Source organism: Trachurus trachurus (assembly GCF_905171665.1).
Source record: "Trachurus trachurus genome assembly, chromosome: 13".
NCBI classification, from domain to species: Eukaryota; Metazoa; Chordata; class Actinopteri; order Carangiformes; family Carangidae; genus Trachurus; species Trachurus trachurus.
Genome location: NC_139892.1, coordinates 14794258 through 14811433, shown reverse-complemented (window position 1 = coordinate 14811433; position 17176 = coordinate 14794258). Strand labels below are relative to the sequence as shown.

Sequence of the window (17176 nt, the reverse complement as noted above, 5' to 3'; positions counted from 1 at the left end):
CTGCACAGGCTTCCTCTTCTCTTCATGTCTCTCTCAGCTGTCTTTCACTCTTAAACACAGCTTTAAATCAATGGAGAGTTTGTTTTATATATTTTTTATTTTATTTTCTCTTGAATAAGGCACAAAGAGGGGGAAATTTGGCAAAGCGTATCTGCATGAGCCAGCTTTGTGTCTGGTTTTGGATGTGGAATAAGCAGATATGAGTGGTATCATAATGGTTTGGATTTTGTTCCAGGTCTGTTGGGAACATGCACTGCATGGGCAAGTGTTTAAAAAACGTGCAGAGCCATCATGTCTGGTCTGGATCATCAGTTCAGTCAGAGCTAAGAGGGAGGTGGAACAGGAGAAGAACCACCTGGGTAACCTCAGCCTGCCCTCTGCCAAGAACACCACCGACAGGCCCATAGCAGAGGAACATGGGTTTGATTTTGACAGAAGACAGCTCTATCATGTTTGCTTTGGGGTTACATGTGAAATATGCGATATCAGTCATGTGTGTATATTCTGTGATTTTTGCAGTATGTGTGTCTGGTGTGATCAGCATCACTGTCATTTTTACAGAGCTCTTTCTAGCCTACATTGTTCATGTAAATCTGCCTAAAACTAAATACACACTTGAAGAATTGTGTACAGACGGTGGTTCTCAAACTGAGAGCCATGAAGCCACTGCAGGGGGGCCTGCATGACTAATGGAAAAATATGGAGTCAAAGTAAATTGTATTAATATGATTTATGTTGGGAAAATAAACAAACAGGAGTTTGCCAATGCTGTCACACAGACCTTTATTACATCAAATGTTCAACTCAGATCCTTTTTTTATCAGCTGTTTCACCAATTGTTGTAAATAGTTGATAAAAGCCGTGAGGTGGGGAAGGAGGGTGTGAACTGTTTTTTGGCTTCTGAACGGACACATGGCAGCGAAAGCTTGAGAACCACTGATTTCCAGTGTTTTCATGTTGTTTCATTTTTTGTTTCTACATTCAAACTGACATTTTCTTAAACTGAAAAACAGCTTGATCTGCTGGACCTGTGTGTTTGGCCGCCTTGCTAGACTTGCTGCTGCAGGACCAAACAGCTGTGCAGTTTAGGGCAGCAGGCCATCGCCCTGTATGTTTTCTATCTGCAGTGGAATTTATATGAGCCCGGGGTTACAAGCACATGAATGGGCCCCAGTGTGCTGGTTCTGTTTTGACGTCACCTCATCAGTGCACATGGACTACACTCATCAAAACTGGGACACATCATAACCCGTGTGTATTTCAAAGGCAACCCAGGGCCCATTTAAAGCACTAGTGCGTTGATTGGAACAGTTGACTATCCATCTACCTCACAAAGAAAACAAACTCAATCAATAATTTTCTGCATTTGTTACTGGCACCTGCTCTGCTAATGTCTCTGATGACTCTTAATACTGAGCTATGTCATGCAATGTGTTTAAGGAACTTCGAGCCTGATGACTCAAAGTCACATCTCAAACCACAGGGATTCCGGTATAAAATAACACCATGTTTTCACATAGCCAATCTAGTCTAGTTTATTAGTATATGGGATGATCAAGCTATTCTAATAATGATATAGTAATAGATGTTGTTTTGTTATGTTGTATGCTCAAGAATCAGAACAATAACACCACACACAATTTTGAAATCTATGTTCACATATATTTTATAACATTTTGAAGTACATTAAGTACATTTTAGAAATAGAAGCTACAGTTTATAAAACCTTTCCAGCAGAAATCATTGATGGGCCAGCATCAGCCTTTTTTTCTCTAGCAGACAGGTCTATTTTTCTATATAAAAAAAGGATTAAAAAAACAAAACAAACGGACAAAAAACAACAAAAAATAAAATAAAATCGCTACATTATTTTGTCCTGCGCTACCTTTAAATTCCCATGAAAGCACCAGCTGTCTGCATCTCTTGTCTTTTATAAAATATAAATTATTGAAAAATATTCAAATGTTTGTGAACTAAATACAATAAAAATGATCTCATAAAAAAAATACGGCGACACTATAAAATATACAAAAAAACAAAAAAAACAACATCAAAAAACAAAAGAAAAAAATGTTTTTTTTCCTTCTGAATCCACTCTGAGATATGCATATGCCACAATCTATTGGTGTGTATACACTTGCCTGACTAAGGATCATTAATACATAAGACCTGCAGTAATGTCTGACAGTTAAAAACGGATGTTTTCCTGACAAAATCATTTTCAAAATAAGAACATTTTAAGTAACAGAGGGTTTTCTTTGAGCACACTGATCTCATGAAGTCAAACATACAAACATTATGACCTTGTGTTGGGGCATCAGCAACCGTTAGAAATATATTCAAAAATCTGTAAAGCTCTCTTTAACATAAAACACTGACAACTGAAAAAAACAAACAAACAAAAAAGACTGAACAAAACAGAAAACAGTGTTTTGAAACCTTGACACCAACATGCAGAACAGAACGGAATGATGGTACAGTGAAGCTTATTACTAATTAATTTGTTGAATTTCTCGGTGTGGGTTGGGTGAAGGTTTGTGAGTCAGTGCTTGACGATAGCGGATGAGCTTGTTACCAATGAAACATGATGAACAAAATACAGCATGTCTTTTCTGCATTCAGTGGGAAACCCAGGTCAGCGAAGGCGTTTCTCTTTGTCCTGAAGCTGTGTGCTTTCCAACATGTTAACAAAAGATAAAAGAAAAGTCAACACTTTCCACACACACACACAAAAAAAAAAAAAATGCGAGAGATTTCTGGTCCCTGTCTTCCAACACTGTGGACGATACACGAAGCACCGTGGCCAAAGACCTCACATGGGTTTTGGTTATTATTCCTGCTTTGTCTCTTGCTTATTTGTGTAATCTGGGTCTCAATAAAGCATTATGAAATACAATCTGTACAAATAGACATCTCAAAAGCTATTTTCATCCATATGGGTAACATTCAGCCACTGTAAACAATAACATTATATTCTAAGATGATTTTTGACTTTGGCATTTCCCATAAGGCCAGTGTACAGCCACTGTTCCCACTGTTGGAAGGAAACTGCTGCCAATTTGCTCAAATGTAACCAGTGAATGTCTATGCCTGTATTTTGAGCAAACTACACAAATATGGGTGGAATCACACACGAGTTACTCACTATGAACAGATCGTTATTTTGTCCATAGAGTAAAGTAAAACGCAAAGCTATAAATCAAATACAAAAGTCTGTCACTCATCTTACACGTCTCTTCTTTGCATTCAGGCATGATGGCAGCAAATACTCAGCCCACGTAATGCAAACCCACAAAGCAGTGCCAACTTGCATCGTCTCTATCAGTCCTCGTCCTCCTAACAAATGATTACTATCAGTGGGATCCCCACTTTTCTTTCAGTCACCTTCATCTTCATCTGTCCCATACAACCTCTAATTCTTTCTAGTCCGCATCTTTTTTTTCTATTGCCTTTCCCTTTTTCCTACACTGTACCTTCACACTATACAGCAGCCACTTCCCTATGGCCAAAATGTACTGCATAACAACAGAAATGATAATCTGACATTCTTAGGATTTTGTGAAATCACTCCCTCAACTACTTCACCTGTGATTTTATTATACAGACAGCAACAAAGACTACTCAAACACTTCTAAAGCAACGCTAACATGGACAGTGAACTGACAAACTATGCATCTAATCTGCACATTATCAACGCTTCTTACCAAAGACTCCTGATTTTCCCCACACAGATTGTCTACAGTTTGCTAATACTGGTGGTATATGCAAAAAATGCATAAGTTTCAGTCACAATATGCGTCTCAAACAAGATGGCAAATATGTACGTAAAGGTGAAAGCGTCAGTTTCAAACGCAACGGCTACTTTCAGTTGTCTTGTCTATCAGACGATCTTGCTATGAATCATCACCACGGGTCCTCACACCCTATAAGAGCACAGGGCCAGTGTCTATAGTGTTGTCTGATAACGAATCAGCACATTTTCAGTTAAAGGCTCCTAGAGAAGAGAACAGTTAAACTGATGGCATCTAATATTTGGTTCCACTGTGATACCTTCATTGACAACGTAAAAAAAAATAAAAAATCTTCCAATATATGCCTGCTAGGTAGGTTTACATTGGGTGTTCTCAACATCAATAATACAATACTGGCACAAGCATCTGCTCCTTAAACAACAAATTATAAACAACACTTTTTGGTCCAAGCTGAAAACTCTCTCCTTGCCAAAGAGAAACAGTGAACATAATATCTCAAAGAAAATGACATTAAACTTTCCTCAGTTCGTTTTTTTTTTTTATATTTTGGCAACCGTTTTTCTTAGCGGGAACTTTCCGCCCCGCTGTGCTCGTCTCCCCGCTGTGCTACTTAGGCAAAATGGAACCTGAACTCTACCCAATAGCTCTCCATCTGCCTTGAGCTGCTAAATAATACCGGTATATATCACACATACGCCGCTCACACACACATGCGCGCACACACATCTCAAATGCAACAGAGTATGAATACAGGCTTTTGGGTTGTGCCTTCTTTTGAAAACATGGTCTGAGAGACAGGAGCTGGAAGTTGACAAAGACCACAGTTAGCTGTTAAAAACATTTTGGTCCCCAAGAAAAAATGGTTTACCGATGCTATCAAACAGTTAAGACCACTTAATGAGCCCCAGTCCATGTGGCTCCTTAACGTTTGTCCTCACTTCCCGTTTCAGCTACGCTTTCACTCGTCCGTATCAGGCTTTACGTCCAACATTGCGTGCAGCTCTTCGGGAGTGTACCCCAGCAGGCTTTTTAAGTCACAGACAAAGCGGTAGACGTAGCGTTTCCCCGATGTCTTGTGGATGATATTCTTATCATAATAGTAGCGCAGGCCACGGCTCAGCTTCTCATAGTTCATTTTGGGCTTGTTTTTCCTCTTGCCCCACCTCCGGGCAACCTGAAGCAACACAGGGAACAAGCGGGTTAAGATGGGGAAAATCATACAGTTTCATATCAATTAAGAAAACAATTATGATAATAAAATCTTGTACATGTCAGTAAATGTAATCATCTACATTTACATACAAAGGCAGTACTTTGGTTTACGTCAATGTGGTCTGAATCACTTATGATGTGAAACCTGTACAGTTCACTATGAATGGGGCCGAATTAGGCATGCAAAATGTTCTGCAAACGTAAGAAGATATCTTGTTCATCTGCTTAACTACTGAGGACCTCCCAGCGCGTGTGCCGGTGACCAGTGGTGTCGCGACCTCTCACCTCATCTGGGTCAGAGAGCTTGAACTCCCAGCCGTCGCCTGTCCAGCTGATGAAGGACTGGCAAGACTTGTCGGTCAGCAGCTCCAGAAGAAACTGCCACAGCTGGATGGGTCCGCTGCCTGCAGAACAGATGTGGGGGGACGGGGAGGGAGAGGGGAGGTGTGCATTTAGAGAAGAGCTGTTTACACTGAGAGGACACATTGTTGTTGGTTGCTGTGGGGGTTTAAGTAGCAGAGTGTGAGCTCAGGGCAAAGATATCAAGATCCAAATGCAGAGTGTATTAACAATCTGTAGTCCAGTATTATAAACTACTGGATTACATTAAAGCAGTATGCAGTAAATAGCATTTACTATACAGCACGTTAATGCTAAATGAAGCAAAAGACATAAAACAGACTGAAAGGTATAAGAGAAAAGTGAAAGAGAAGTAAGTGCAATGAAGGTAAAAAAAAAAAAAAGAAGTGTTGAATATTCATGCCAATTATTCACTTGTGTCTGAAGAGGGGCAAAGTAAACCTTCTAATGTGGGTCAGGCTGAAGTACAGCAATGGAACCAAATGTCCTCCTAAATACAACAGTCCCATTCATCATGTATTCCCTTGTCTGCCAGTTGCCCTGTGCACTATGTGAATCTAGAGTCTGAGTTCCACACTGATGAAATCACTAGTTTAAAATAAGAGAGGCTGCCTTCGGCAACACATCTCTGAGACTTGAATACAGACTGTGTGTGTCTGTGTGTGTGTGTGTGAGAGAGAGAGACAGACACACAGAGAGAGAGAGAGAGAGAGAGAGAGAGAGAGAGAGAGAGAGAGAGAGAGAGAGAGACAGACAGAGAGAAAGAGTGCAGCGCTTAAGTCATAATGTTACAGTGGAATGCATTTTTCATGAATGAAGAGTAATATAATAACCTGCTAAAACAGTGTTATATCTCATGGAAAAAAGGAGGGAAAGCAGAACACAGATAAACCAAAAAAAAAAAAAGGTTGGGTTTGTATCTGAACTAGATTCTGAAGTACACTTTGATCTTGTGGTTTTTCATATACACTAACCCACCCACTTTTGAGACTCGCATGTTGAAATCACACCTGCCGATGCAGCACACCGCCTCAGCAAAAGTGAGGCTAGGCAAAAGTTAGCTCTCTCGGGCGCCTCAGAAAACCAAATATACCCTCATACAACACAAACAAAAGCTTTCAGGGAAACAGACGTGTGGGTTGAACGCTCGAAATGGCGCCTCAGAGCCCTCTTTAGTCCTGATAGGATTGGAGAAGGTGCATGACAACAGCCACCCCAACTCTGGAAAATAAGTGGCTCCGCAACAGTGAGTCTCTTTCAGACTGGAGCGCTGACTCGCATTCCAAAAGTCTGCTACTGTAACAGCGAGCCCTCATAAGGGTAATACAGTGCCCGTTTACCAGCCCCCTGTGCTCTCACGCCAGAATGTTGGCGACCCTTTGACAAAAAAAAAGTTTCCAAAAATATGTTTCAAGTCTCCATGCACAATGGGCCTCATTGAAATAGCATACAGTGTGGCAAAAAGGGTGGTTAGGGTGGGGGCAGTGTTAAGTATTCGACCCACGGCACGCTAAGTTTTGAACATATGCAGCTATAAGCAGAAGACAGGATTCATTTATGCATTATTTGTACTCACAAGTCTCAAAATCATGATACGCATATTAGAAAATAAGGAACCATGGTGTATTAACTTGCAGAAAGACGTGGAGCCCGCACACCAAAACTCAGTTCCAGACTTTTTATTAATTTAAACAAAACAACGTTTCGACCACCAGCGTGATCTTCTTCAGGTTTAATAAAAAGTCCGAAACAGAGTTTTGGTGTGTGGGCTCTACGTCTTTCTGCACTACTAAAGGTTAAACCCAGCACCCACGGCCGATGTGCGTATAACCAAACTCAACTTTTGATGTATTAACTTGCTACATAAAAAAAAAATAATAATATTAATCATTTATCGATATTACCTTTTTTCACTTCTACACTAGATATCGTGGAAAGTTCCTCTTTGTATGCGTTTTGACTTGTGAGACAGAGAGAAAGAGGAGAGAGACACCAAAGTATCATGATACAGACAGTTTACCATGTTCTGAGGCAGCGTGACATTAGCGTAGACAGAGGTGTAAATGGTGAATTGTCACAGGAAACCACCGAGATGACAAGTGCAGCTTCACTTATCTCTCTGTAGCCTTATCAGGCTCCCTGTCCTCGCTACAAGTGTCACCTGTCACCCCGTGACTGAGACAGGAAGTCGAGCAGAGCAAGCTGTCATAAACATCAATTTGAGATTTTTACAAAGGCCTGTTACTTTATTTTGAGATTGATTTTCCTTTTTTTTTCAGGGCGGTGGGGGGGGGGTTCGAGGTTTCTCTCTCCCGCTTGCTCACCTCACCATTTCTTCATCCACCCACACATATGCAAACGGTCACGCACACATATATGTACTCTCAAAAAAATGCTTCCATCTGTCAAGGTACTACACTCTTCGTACTTACGCTGCTCCAAATGGCAGCTATGACCAGAGCAGGCTGCATGATGTTTTTTACTTTTCCAGGGATATTAGGGGGTTTCAGCATGATTTATTTTCATCTTTCCCTCTCCGCAATGTGTAAAAGCTCTGATTTTCACATCCTCAATGAGAATACATTGATGTGCATTAGGCCGGAGACGCTCTTTGCTCTTTGGTGTCATGGTCTGTGCCCCCTCACTCTCAACAACTGATGCATGTCAGATGTCACAACGTTAGCGGCAAATGGAGTCAAAGTGTTGAGAGATGTACATTTGCGAAGGTGGTGGAGGAAGATTTCTCCTCATTTTGACAGATCACAGATTTCTAGCTGATCAAATAAAAGCTTTTGGTCAAAGCTTGTTTAAAAAATTTGGTGTTAGAACCTCTGCACTAAACACTGAATAATATGTCCGGCCATGAGTCTTATTGCATCGAACTATATCAGCCTATGCATTTATTCTTATAGGTTTTTATTCTCTTGGTTATGTGAAGTGCATTCCCAGCGTGTCTTACTCATTATTCGATTATATGTGCATTACCACATCTTTCCCACATCATGAATGACTCATTGTTCTATAAGCGGCGTTTGAAATGATAACCATGGAGATGACCAATTAACTTGTACATACCAATTTTGGGACAGTCTATTGCGATGTGATATATGCATTGTTGGTGACGTTTGAGATTTGCTCGGAGTTCCCCTTTTTGCAACACTGGCAACCTCGTAGCCTTGTGACTATAATTTAAACACGGCTGAGAAAGTCCCCAGACGCTTCAGCGTTAAGAGTCGATTCAGTGTCTTCAGTGGAACCGTTCAACTCTCCTTACAATTCAATTTTTTAACAGTAATTTGTGTCATAATTTGACTCAACCTGAACTAAAACCCTCCACAGAGAATTTATATTTAATTTCTGATGCAACACATGATTTGAAAGGCTTGCTCGTTGTGTGTTAATGCAATATTTAACACGTCACATTAAAGCCTTGATGTTATTTATAACAGTTCAGATAATTATAGGAGCAGCCCAGTGTGAACATGCACATCCTGCTAAACTGGTAAAAAGAGTGACAGGAGGAGGTTTTTTTTTTCTTTTTGTGTTTGTTTTTTGGTTGTTTTTTTCATGCACATTTTCAAACCAAAAACCATGACAGATGTTAATATAGTGCATTTGCTTTAGAGGTGTTTGCAAATATCTCCACATCTTACAGAAGCTGGAGAACATGCTTTACATAAACCGGTTCCTTGAGCGTGTACGAGTAAGAAGATGCGCCATGAGATGAAGAGATAATTTTTTTTCTCTTTTAGCGTTATGTGCAAGGGCAGGCATGATTTCTATGTTTCACCAGCGTTGCTAGGACGACCCAGAAAAGGTTGCGATGCGGGCTGCAGATAACAAGGAGGTAGATGATAAGTGACGACAGAACAAAAGAGAGAGTGAGTGAGAGAGAGAGAGAGAAGAAGAAGAAGAAGAAGAAGAAGGAGAAGAAGGTGTGAGCGGAATATGTTTTGTTTCCTGTAATGTGCATGACTCTGGCTGCCTTGGTAAAAGGTGTTTTTTTTTTTTTTTTTTTCTAAAAGCAGTGCATTAAGGCACCCCCACAACAGGAGCTTTTGCAGAGCATCAACGAGTGTGTTACAGCTGCATAGAATGTTGCCTCATAAAATTGGTAGAGAACAAAAGTCCTGCATAATAGTTTGGGCCTAAGTGTCTCTGATTTTGAAATATTCACTGCTGAGATTTATGCAATACATTCTACAACCTGACCTTTTAATTGAGCTTTTGTACCTTTGTGCTCTCAGATGAATGATCTAGCCTAGGCAAAGTTCAAGCGTATGACATTCTTCTGTTTTTTTCATTGCGCACAAGAGTGAATGTCAATGAATGGAATCTTTTCAAGTGAATTCAGATGGCATGTTATAATCATGTAAAAGTAAACGTTAGCAGCTACTGTTGTACACTACCGTTTCCCAGTACCAATCTCAGAGTACCACTGTGCATGCTGGCTGATTTACGTAAATGCACACATATATGGAACAGAGTTTTGAGTTACTGCCTGCTATGATAGTTTAAAAAGAAATGTCTGCTGTAAAAGGTGCCATAAAATGCTGCAGCACTTTTCGAGGCTCTGATGTAAAAACTCTCGACCTCTACATGTCTTACCTGTGTATCCTGCCAGTGCTGCTGCTGGGATGACGGGTTTATCCTTGCTGAGGTCTGAACGCTCCCTCACATAGTCTTTGAAGGTGCCCTTGGGCTTGTGGCCGTGCAGGGCGGTGGGGTAGTCTTCTGAGTCGAAGCTGTCATATGAAGGTACCCGCTGCAGGCTGCTGAATGAAGACTGGCTGCTCCATGACTGGGTCAATCGGTCACAGCTCTCAAAGCTCTCAATGCTCTCAAAGGAGTCCTGGCCACCAAGCTTACCTGAGAGCACACAGAAAAAAAGGGTTCAAGTTTTTGAATAAATCAATTATAAAACTGTAAAATATTTTGTTGTAACATATTCTTAAAAAGCAGCAATATTTCTTCAAAAGATGCCTGTATATCCATGCGAGTATAAACAGTTTTCTCGCCTTTGATAAAGGAGCAATGTGTGTGAAAGTGACACATACAACACCTGTGGCAGTAAATTACATTCCTGCTCACTAAGCTATAGTTTTCTGTACAGTGCCACATCTCTCCCCATTTCACACCTCATTTCACTTGCACAACCACCATTCAAGTTTGATTTTAAATGGGAGACAATCACACAAATTGCCATGCTATTTTTGGCCTTGGGAAAGATAAGAGGAGCCTTTCAATGGTGAGTCATTAACAAATGACAGATAATGCAGCGCCTCGATTGATGCCGAAATCTTCCAACTGCTGAAATTGAAGCCACATGTGGATATCAGTTGTGCTGCAAAAAAAAAAAAAAAAAAAACTTTCCCACGTTGGGGGAGCACAATGTAACACTCAAGAGCTTGGTATGTGTGATGCATGAGGACTCGACCTCATACGTTGCAGGCAAATGCTTAAAGCGCCATAAGGGGCCTTGTATAGTGCACTTGGCACATGCTATTCATTTATACAGCTGGGGATTTGTGAGAAGAAAATCCTAGCTTTGTGACTATAAATGTAAACCATGCCGCTAATTCCTCTGTAAACTATCACTGGGAGAGAAAACAAGCCCATGCATTCACAAAAGCAAACAGTTTCATGAGAAAACCCCACGCTCGCTAACTGAGGATGACACCTCTATCTCCTTACCCAGAACCTTGAAGTTGAGTCAAGGAAAAGAGGCCAACAGAAACAAGAAAAGAAAAAAAATCTTGAAGGTTACACCACTTGAACTGCTTTACATAAAGGACGGGCGGCAAGAAGAGAACACGTTGTGGCTTTGGTTCGTGTATCACTCTGACAAAAACAATAGTTTTCTTTTTTTTTTCCCCAACCCAGTCTAAAGTGTATGAGGCGCGTTTGCTTGAACCACAAACCAACCAGAGGGCCTGCTTTTCTTCTCCTCTAATACACACACATTGATGTGGCACGACAAGATTCTGGTGGCTTCAGCACAATAACATGCACGCATGCACCCCACAGAAACACTTAACATTTACATGTACTCACATAAACACATGCACGCACATGTGGACACGTTTATCAAGCAATCAATCCATGCAAAGTGTTGAGAGCAACAGTCATGCAACGCAGCACATTCTTCGATGCAATGCTTCTGCAGGCTAGCCCCTATATTCTTTTCTTTATGAGCCCTCACCTCTGCTGAGGCGTCCCACACACATGTTGTCAGGGGACACCACCTCCTGCTTGACAGAGAAGTAGTCCCCCTGCAGCGGGTTGAGGGGCGTGTCCCGTAGGATGACAGAGGGATATTCACTCTCATACTTCAGCGTCAGCAATTCTTCTGAGCTGATGGGATGAAGCGTCTGGTAGGACTCTGTGATGAAGCCGGGCTCTGAGTATTCAGAAGGAGGGACACACTGAGCATGCTCAACACCATAGCCTGGAGACGTGAAGGAAAACAAGTGTAGATAGAAAGCAAAGGAGCAAAACAGAGGAGGAAAAGATCAATCTTAGGAGAGTGGAGTCATTATCCCTCCTGTGCTGTGCTGCTGCTGTCCAAAAGCTCAGTGTGTGAACCGTCTATAGCAAATCACAGCCTTGAGTGTTTGAGAAGAATGTTGTACATTTTTAGGCAAAATTATGGATCAGACCAAACCTCAGCAGAGACAGCAGAACACTACACTACACTACACTAAATACTGATCCTCCTTTATTCTGAACAATGGGCCTTCTTCTTCTTATTCCATTCACATTCTTATTCTAGGCGTACATCTCATGCTATTACACGAACTGATTAACAATATAATGAGTGTAATGAGTACTTACTGACAAAGTAGTCTGAGGTATAACGGGATTCCTGGAAGTTGGAGGTCAGTCCATTGATGGGATAATGCTTTGTATCCTCTTCATGAAAAATAGATAGAGAGCGTCAGTGACCTCCTCATTGATTTCATGTATCGTGTAACTGCATCCAGCATTATCAAAAATTAATGACCTGAGCAAAACTGTGTCTTCCATTTGACTCATGTTTAGCAAATGCCTACAGCGTATCACCCTCTTATGTGCAAGTGACTTTTTTTCTCCACTTAGAGTGGGTGAGATAACAACGTGCTCAGCTATCTTGAAACAGCCTTACTGTATAAAGCCACAAAATAAAAGCCAAAAACAATCAGAAAAATCAGTCTGAAGATGCATATGACCTCACCTTTTTGAAGCATTTCTAAATGTTCCCAAAGGATGTCACCCACAAAGTCGGGTGCTAAGTCCAGGAATCGCTCTTTCCCCATCGCACACAGGCTGGCTCCGTTGATGCAGAATTTTTCAAATTTAACGTCCTTCAGACTGAACTCGTTCACTGTCCACGTTAGCCACTCAGCCACGTGGTTTTCTGTCCACTGTCTGGGATCTGAGGGATCAAAATGTACAATTGTGTCACGGTTATTTCTGCTGTTATGCCATTTTAGTAACATCCAGTATCATTGGAACATTAATGTTGTGCTGACTAAGGTGCACATACATATTTACACATTTGTCACACACATATGACCTATGACGAAATGTAGGCTTTTCCTGTTCGTGCATGATGTGCTGCAACACTTCACAAACCATATTAAATTCAGTTTTTAGCACGTGAAAACTCAAGACCTCTGGTTGAGCTGCAAACTTTCACACTGCTTCTCTGATAAATATATCTACCAATAGCAAATCAATCAGCAGTAAGCAGGGAGGCAGCAGTGGATGTAAATAGCAGTGGTAATGACAAGCCAAAAGCATAGTTTGCGGATATAGCATCATTACACAGATAAGCTACTGAAAGCCCTGCTGTTTCCCAACAGCATGAAGAGGCTCTGTGCTCACCCTGAATTTAGGAAGCTAACTCATTATTTTACTGTCTCTCCCTGAGTCTAGTTTATCTGAATGTTGAAATGTCAGTCGGTCTGCCTGGACTGAAACATTTTTTCATGTAATGCCGGTTCTGGAATAACTGGGTTTATCCTGCCTTTCTAAGAGACGCCCTCACTGTATGATCTGTGGCAGGCGGCTACGTGAAAGGACCTAATGAATGGGTGTCTTTGACATGTGACGCTTTGAGGTGGTTTAGGAGGGGCTCATGCTTTACTGATAAGATTTTATTTCCTACTGCAAATGTTAATATGGACTAATGAGAGTACAGGCAGCTCACAGTCTTACCTTTGGGAATACCCAGCCGCTGCTGTTCCTTTGTGAAGCCACTGAAGGTGGCCTTCAGAGCCTGGGACATCATCTCTTTACTTCCTGGAGTTAGCAGGGGGACATCACCGCACTCCGGATCTGCCAATCATAAATTACAAACGACATTGATTAAGATATTATTTTGAGTAATATCCATGTCTAATTCATTTGGCTATGGATGATAATGTTGTATACAGCTTTAATTTATTATTGACAACCCAATCTAATATAATGTATCCTGTATTTTACTTCATGCCAGTGAAGATTACTGAATGGAAATTTGTCTCGAGCCAGAAACAGAGAAACAGAGAGAGAGAGAGAGGGTGGGAAAGGGAGACTCGTGAATGTGGTTGAATTAGCTGTTTACACAGACACACACGCACAAACACACACACCAACACACACACAAACAAAGTCTACACAATTGCCTCTCTCCGTGATCAACAACATTGTACGACAATTACCTCCCGTCTAGACAGACACTGTCGCCATATCAGTTCCAATTTATTTAAACAAGCTGTCACACCATCAGGTCTGATCGCTTTAAAAAATTGAGGAAACACAGCGTGTGTGCTCTGTTTCTGTGGGCGATACACATGTGCATGAGTCAGGAGGCTGAGCAGCAGATCGTGGAAATCAGTGCGGTTTATAAACAGAATTTAGTGTGTGCAAGTTGGAGCAGTTGACATGCAAGTGTCTTTCCAACTGTTTACACTTTCTGGGAAATTTGGGGCAAGTTGCTTTACAAATACTACAAGCATCGATTTCTCTCCTCCCAGCACATCCTGGGTGGGACTGCAGCGCCTGGTGCCCATCAGTGACACCATGACCCCTGCTAGCCCTCCTACCGTGTTGCCCCCACACAGTAGGCCTACTGTCACTAGGCTGAGCATGGGGTCAGACATTCTGGGAGGTCAAGGGTCAAGGGACGAGGTGATGATGTCACTGTGGCTGCTGGCGGGTGGCTTGGAGATGATGGGGGGGTGGGCTGTCTCAAGGGTCTCAATCACACACTGGGCTTTCTGTTCCCTGCTCACAGCCAGTGGGCACCCAGTGGGGAACAGAGCTCCCTTTGATGGCTTTAAACAGTGCCTGATGACTCACACTCATCTAATTAGATTTACCAGGCTGCAGAAGTGTGGGATAAGGGGGCAGAACTGAAGATGATGAGGGGAGAAGGGGGAAAGACCCTCAGGACACTATCACTGGAAAAAGACAGTTAAAACTAATCGCGCCTTCAACTTGTGCGTTTTTCTCGTTAACTCTTCTTTCTTATTTGTTTCGACTGCACATTGATTAAAATTGTTAAAAACCACATCGCAAACCGCTCGGATCGAAGCCAAACTAGTACCATGAGGAAAAGTTGTGTCACTCCTCTGACTGCAACGCCATTCGCTGAACCCAGATGTTCTGGCATCTCCACTGGCTGGTGGTTTTTATCTGCCAGCAGTACACTGGGGCAACATACAGTTCATTCTTGTTTTCACCACTCGCTGACGTCTCGACCTCGTCTGGAATGCACAGCAGCTGTCCCTCCTTTGCCCATGTAACCAATGTCTGTCTGGCTGTTTGTAAAATTAGGTCTCCCACTTTCTTTTTTCTGCCTTTTGCTCTTTTTCCCCCCCTTCATTTTCTCTCTAAAGAAAGAATCCTTGCAACTGACCAGAGACGGACAAGAGCTCTTTGCTACTTCATGTGATTCAATTAGGCCTGTAATAATATATTGCTGTCTGTTAGACTGGTGAACAAGCAGAAAGTTATTCGTTGGAGTAAGGAGTGTAAGCAAAGACGAAGAGCTGAAGATAAACACTGTTTTACAGTCTCACATAAGAGCTGAACTACTCTGTTGTCAGACGCAGCTCACACATCAAAATAAATGATTGTTTCACATTTAAAATAAGACCGGCCTGAGTTGTCTTTATGCAAAAGGTGTAACACCAAAGTTTTCTGAGCCTCTACTGAGCTCATTTTGCTTTTGAGTAGTGTTGGTGGTAGAGCAAAAAACGTACATGTTGCAAACGGCTGCAAACTGCGATGCGACTAGGGGCTCAGACAGTCTTCGCTTTGATCTGAAGGCAAAGGCAAAATGTGGCAGTTTATTTAAGCTGGATCGAGTGGAGTTTGTCTGCATTTTCCAACCATTTACGCCCCTCCCTTCTTCCCTCCCTCCCCATCGCTTTTATCAACCAAGCCCCAGTCTGTACTTGCCCACACAGACTTGATTCCACTTTAGCACTAAATCCTCCATCAAAGACACTCAACACCATCTTGCATGAGAACTACCATTAGGCACTCTAAAAGAGAGAAATATGTGAGCCATGATTATAGAGCAAATTAGAATGTGAACTGCAATTTGTGTTGTTTGTTTTTTGTTTGTTTTTTTGCTTTTGTTTTGAATTTCTTGTTCCCCTGATTAAGATGATTTTAAAGTGGGGTTTTTGTTTATTCTCTTCAAAGCACAATACATGTCACAGCCTTTATGTATGTATGTTACTTTTACTTTATTGTTTTATTGTACGTGGACAGTCCCAATTAATCAACTGCATTAAATACAGTAAAAAGGGCAGCTTTAGCCAGCATGGCTAATATCCTGCTGTAGTCCCCGGCCAGATGACAATGGGCATCCTAAAAAAACAACAACAACAATAATACAACACAATGATTAAAAAGAATCAATAGGGAAAGGATAGAACAGGTAGGCATCAGTACAATCATGCAAGGACAGCACATAGAAACATACAAGAGCAGCACATGCAATATACCAGTAATCAAACACAATAGGCTACATCAGCACATACTGTACTACACATTCTGGGATGCAGACAGACAGGGGTGTATGCAGACATCACATAGACAGATAAAACACAGACAGGCAGCATGATCATGACGCAAATAGCACAATATCTTAGTGGGTACAGGTGTAATTATGAGCGAGCCATGTTTTTAGTTTGGATGTAAAAGTACAGTATGTATGTATTTCTTTAATATGGGTGGGAAGTGAGTTCCAGTTTTGTAATGCTTTAACAGAAAATGATAGCTGGCCAAATGTACTTTTCCTGAATGGGACTGTTAAGTCACCACGAGTGGCGCTTCTAGTGATCTGACTAGTGTTACTGCGTTGGTTTATGAATGAGTTCAATGGTGGAGGAGCTAAACCATGCAGGATTTTAAAGACCAGACAGATGTTCCTATATGTTACGTATGTTATGTATTGCTTTGTTTTACTTTTATGATTTGATATTCAATCTTAAAAAGATGACGAAGAGGTCAGAGTGACTCTGAAAGGCAAACATAAGTCTTAGAAGTGCAATGATAATAGAGCAGTCTCCATGGTGAATGATCCATATGAAAGTTATCTGCGGCAGCACTAATGTACAGTGTGCATCCATTAGTGAGAGAGGCGAGCTTGGATCTAGACGATCTCTAGTAAATGGTGAAGTCCTGATAGGATTTCAATGCCTGTGAGTCCCATTAGATACAGAATGGTCAGTACGCACTGAGAGTTAGAGCATCCACAAGTCATCACTTTCCACATTAGTCCCATCCACTTAGCTCACGAAATGCGGGAGAGGGTGTAAATCACAGGCAGCGTTACGACATTCACTATTTCACTAACAAGACTCAGAGTAAAA

General features: G+C 41.5%; 1 protein-coding gene across 3 annotated transcripts in view; it reads right to left on the bottom strand.

The window, feature by feature from the left end:
• Positions 1–1669: 1669 nt before the first annotated feature.
• The window catches only part of ets1 (v-ets avian erythroblastosis virus E26 oncogene homolog 1), a 32383-nt gene continuing 16876 nt past the window's right edge, over positions 1670–17176 (bottom strand). For 2 of the 3 annotated variants that reach the window (XM_083985887.1, XM_083985885.1), the window contains exons 2-8: positions 13524–13643; positions 12538–12738; positions 12159–12236; positions 11527–11772; positions 9933–10193; positions 5250–5368; positions 1670–4926 (exon numbers count right to left, since the gene is read on the bottom strand). In XM_083985887.1, the coding sequence (XP_083842013.1) occupies positions 4711–4926; positions 5250–5368; positions 9933–10193; positions 11527–11772; positions 12159–12236; positions 12538–12738; positions 13524–13643 (1241 nt within the window). In that variant the 3' untranslated portion in view covers positions 1670–4710. The remainder of the gene's footprint in view (positions 4927–5249; positions 5369–9932; positions 10194–11526; positions 11773–12158; positions 12237–12537; positions 12739–13523; positions 13644–17176) is intronic. The other variant, XM_083985886.1, reaches the window with a different exon arrangement.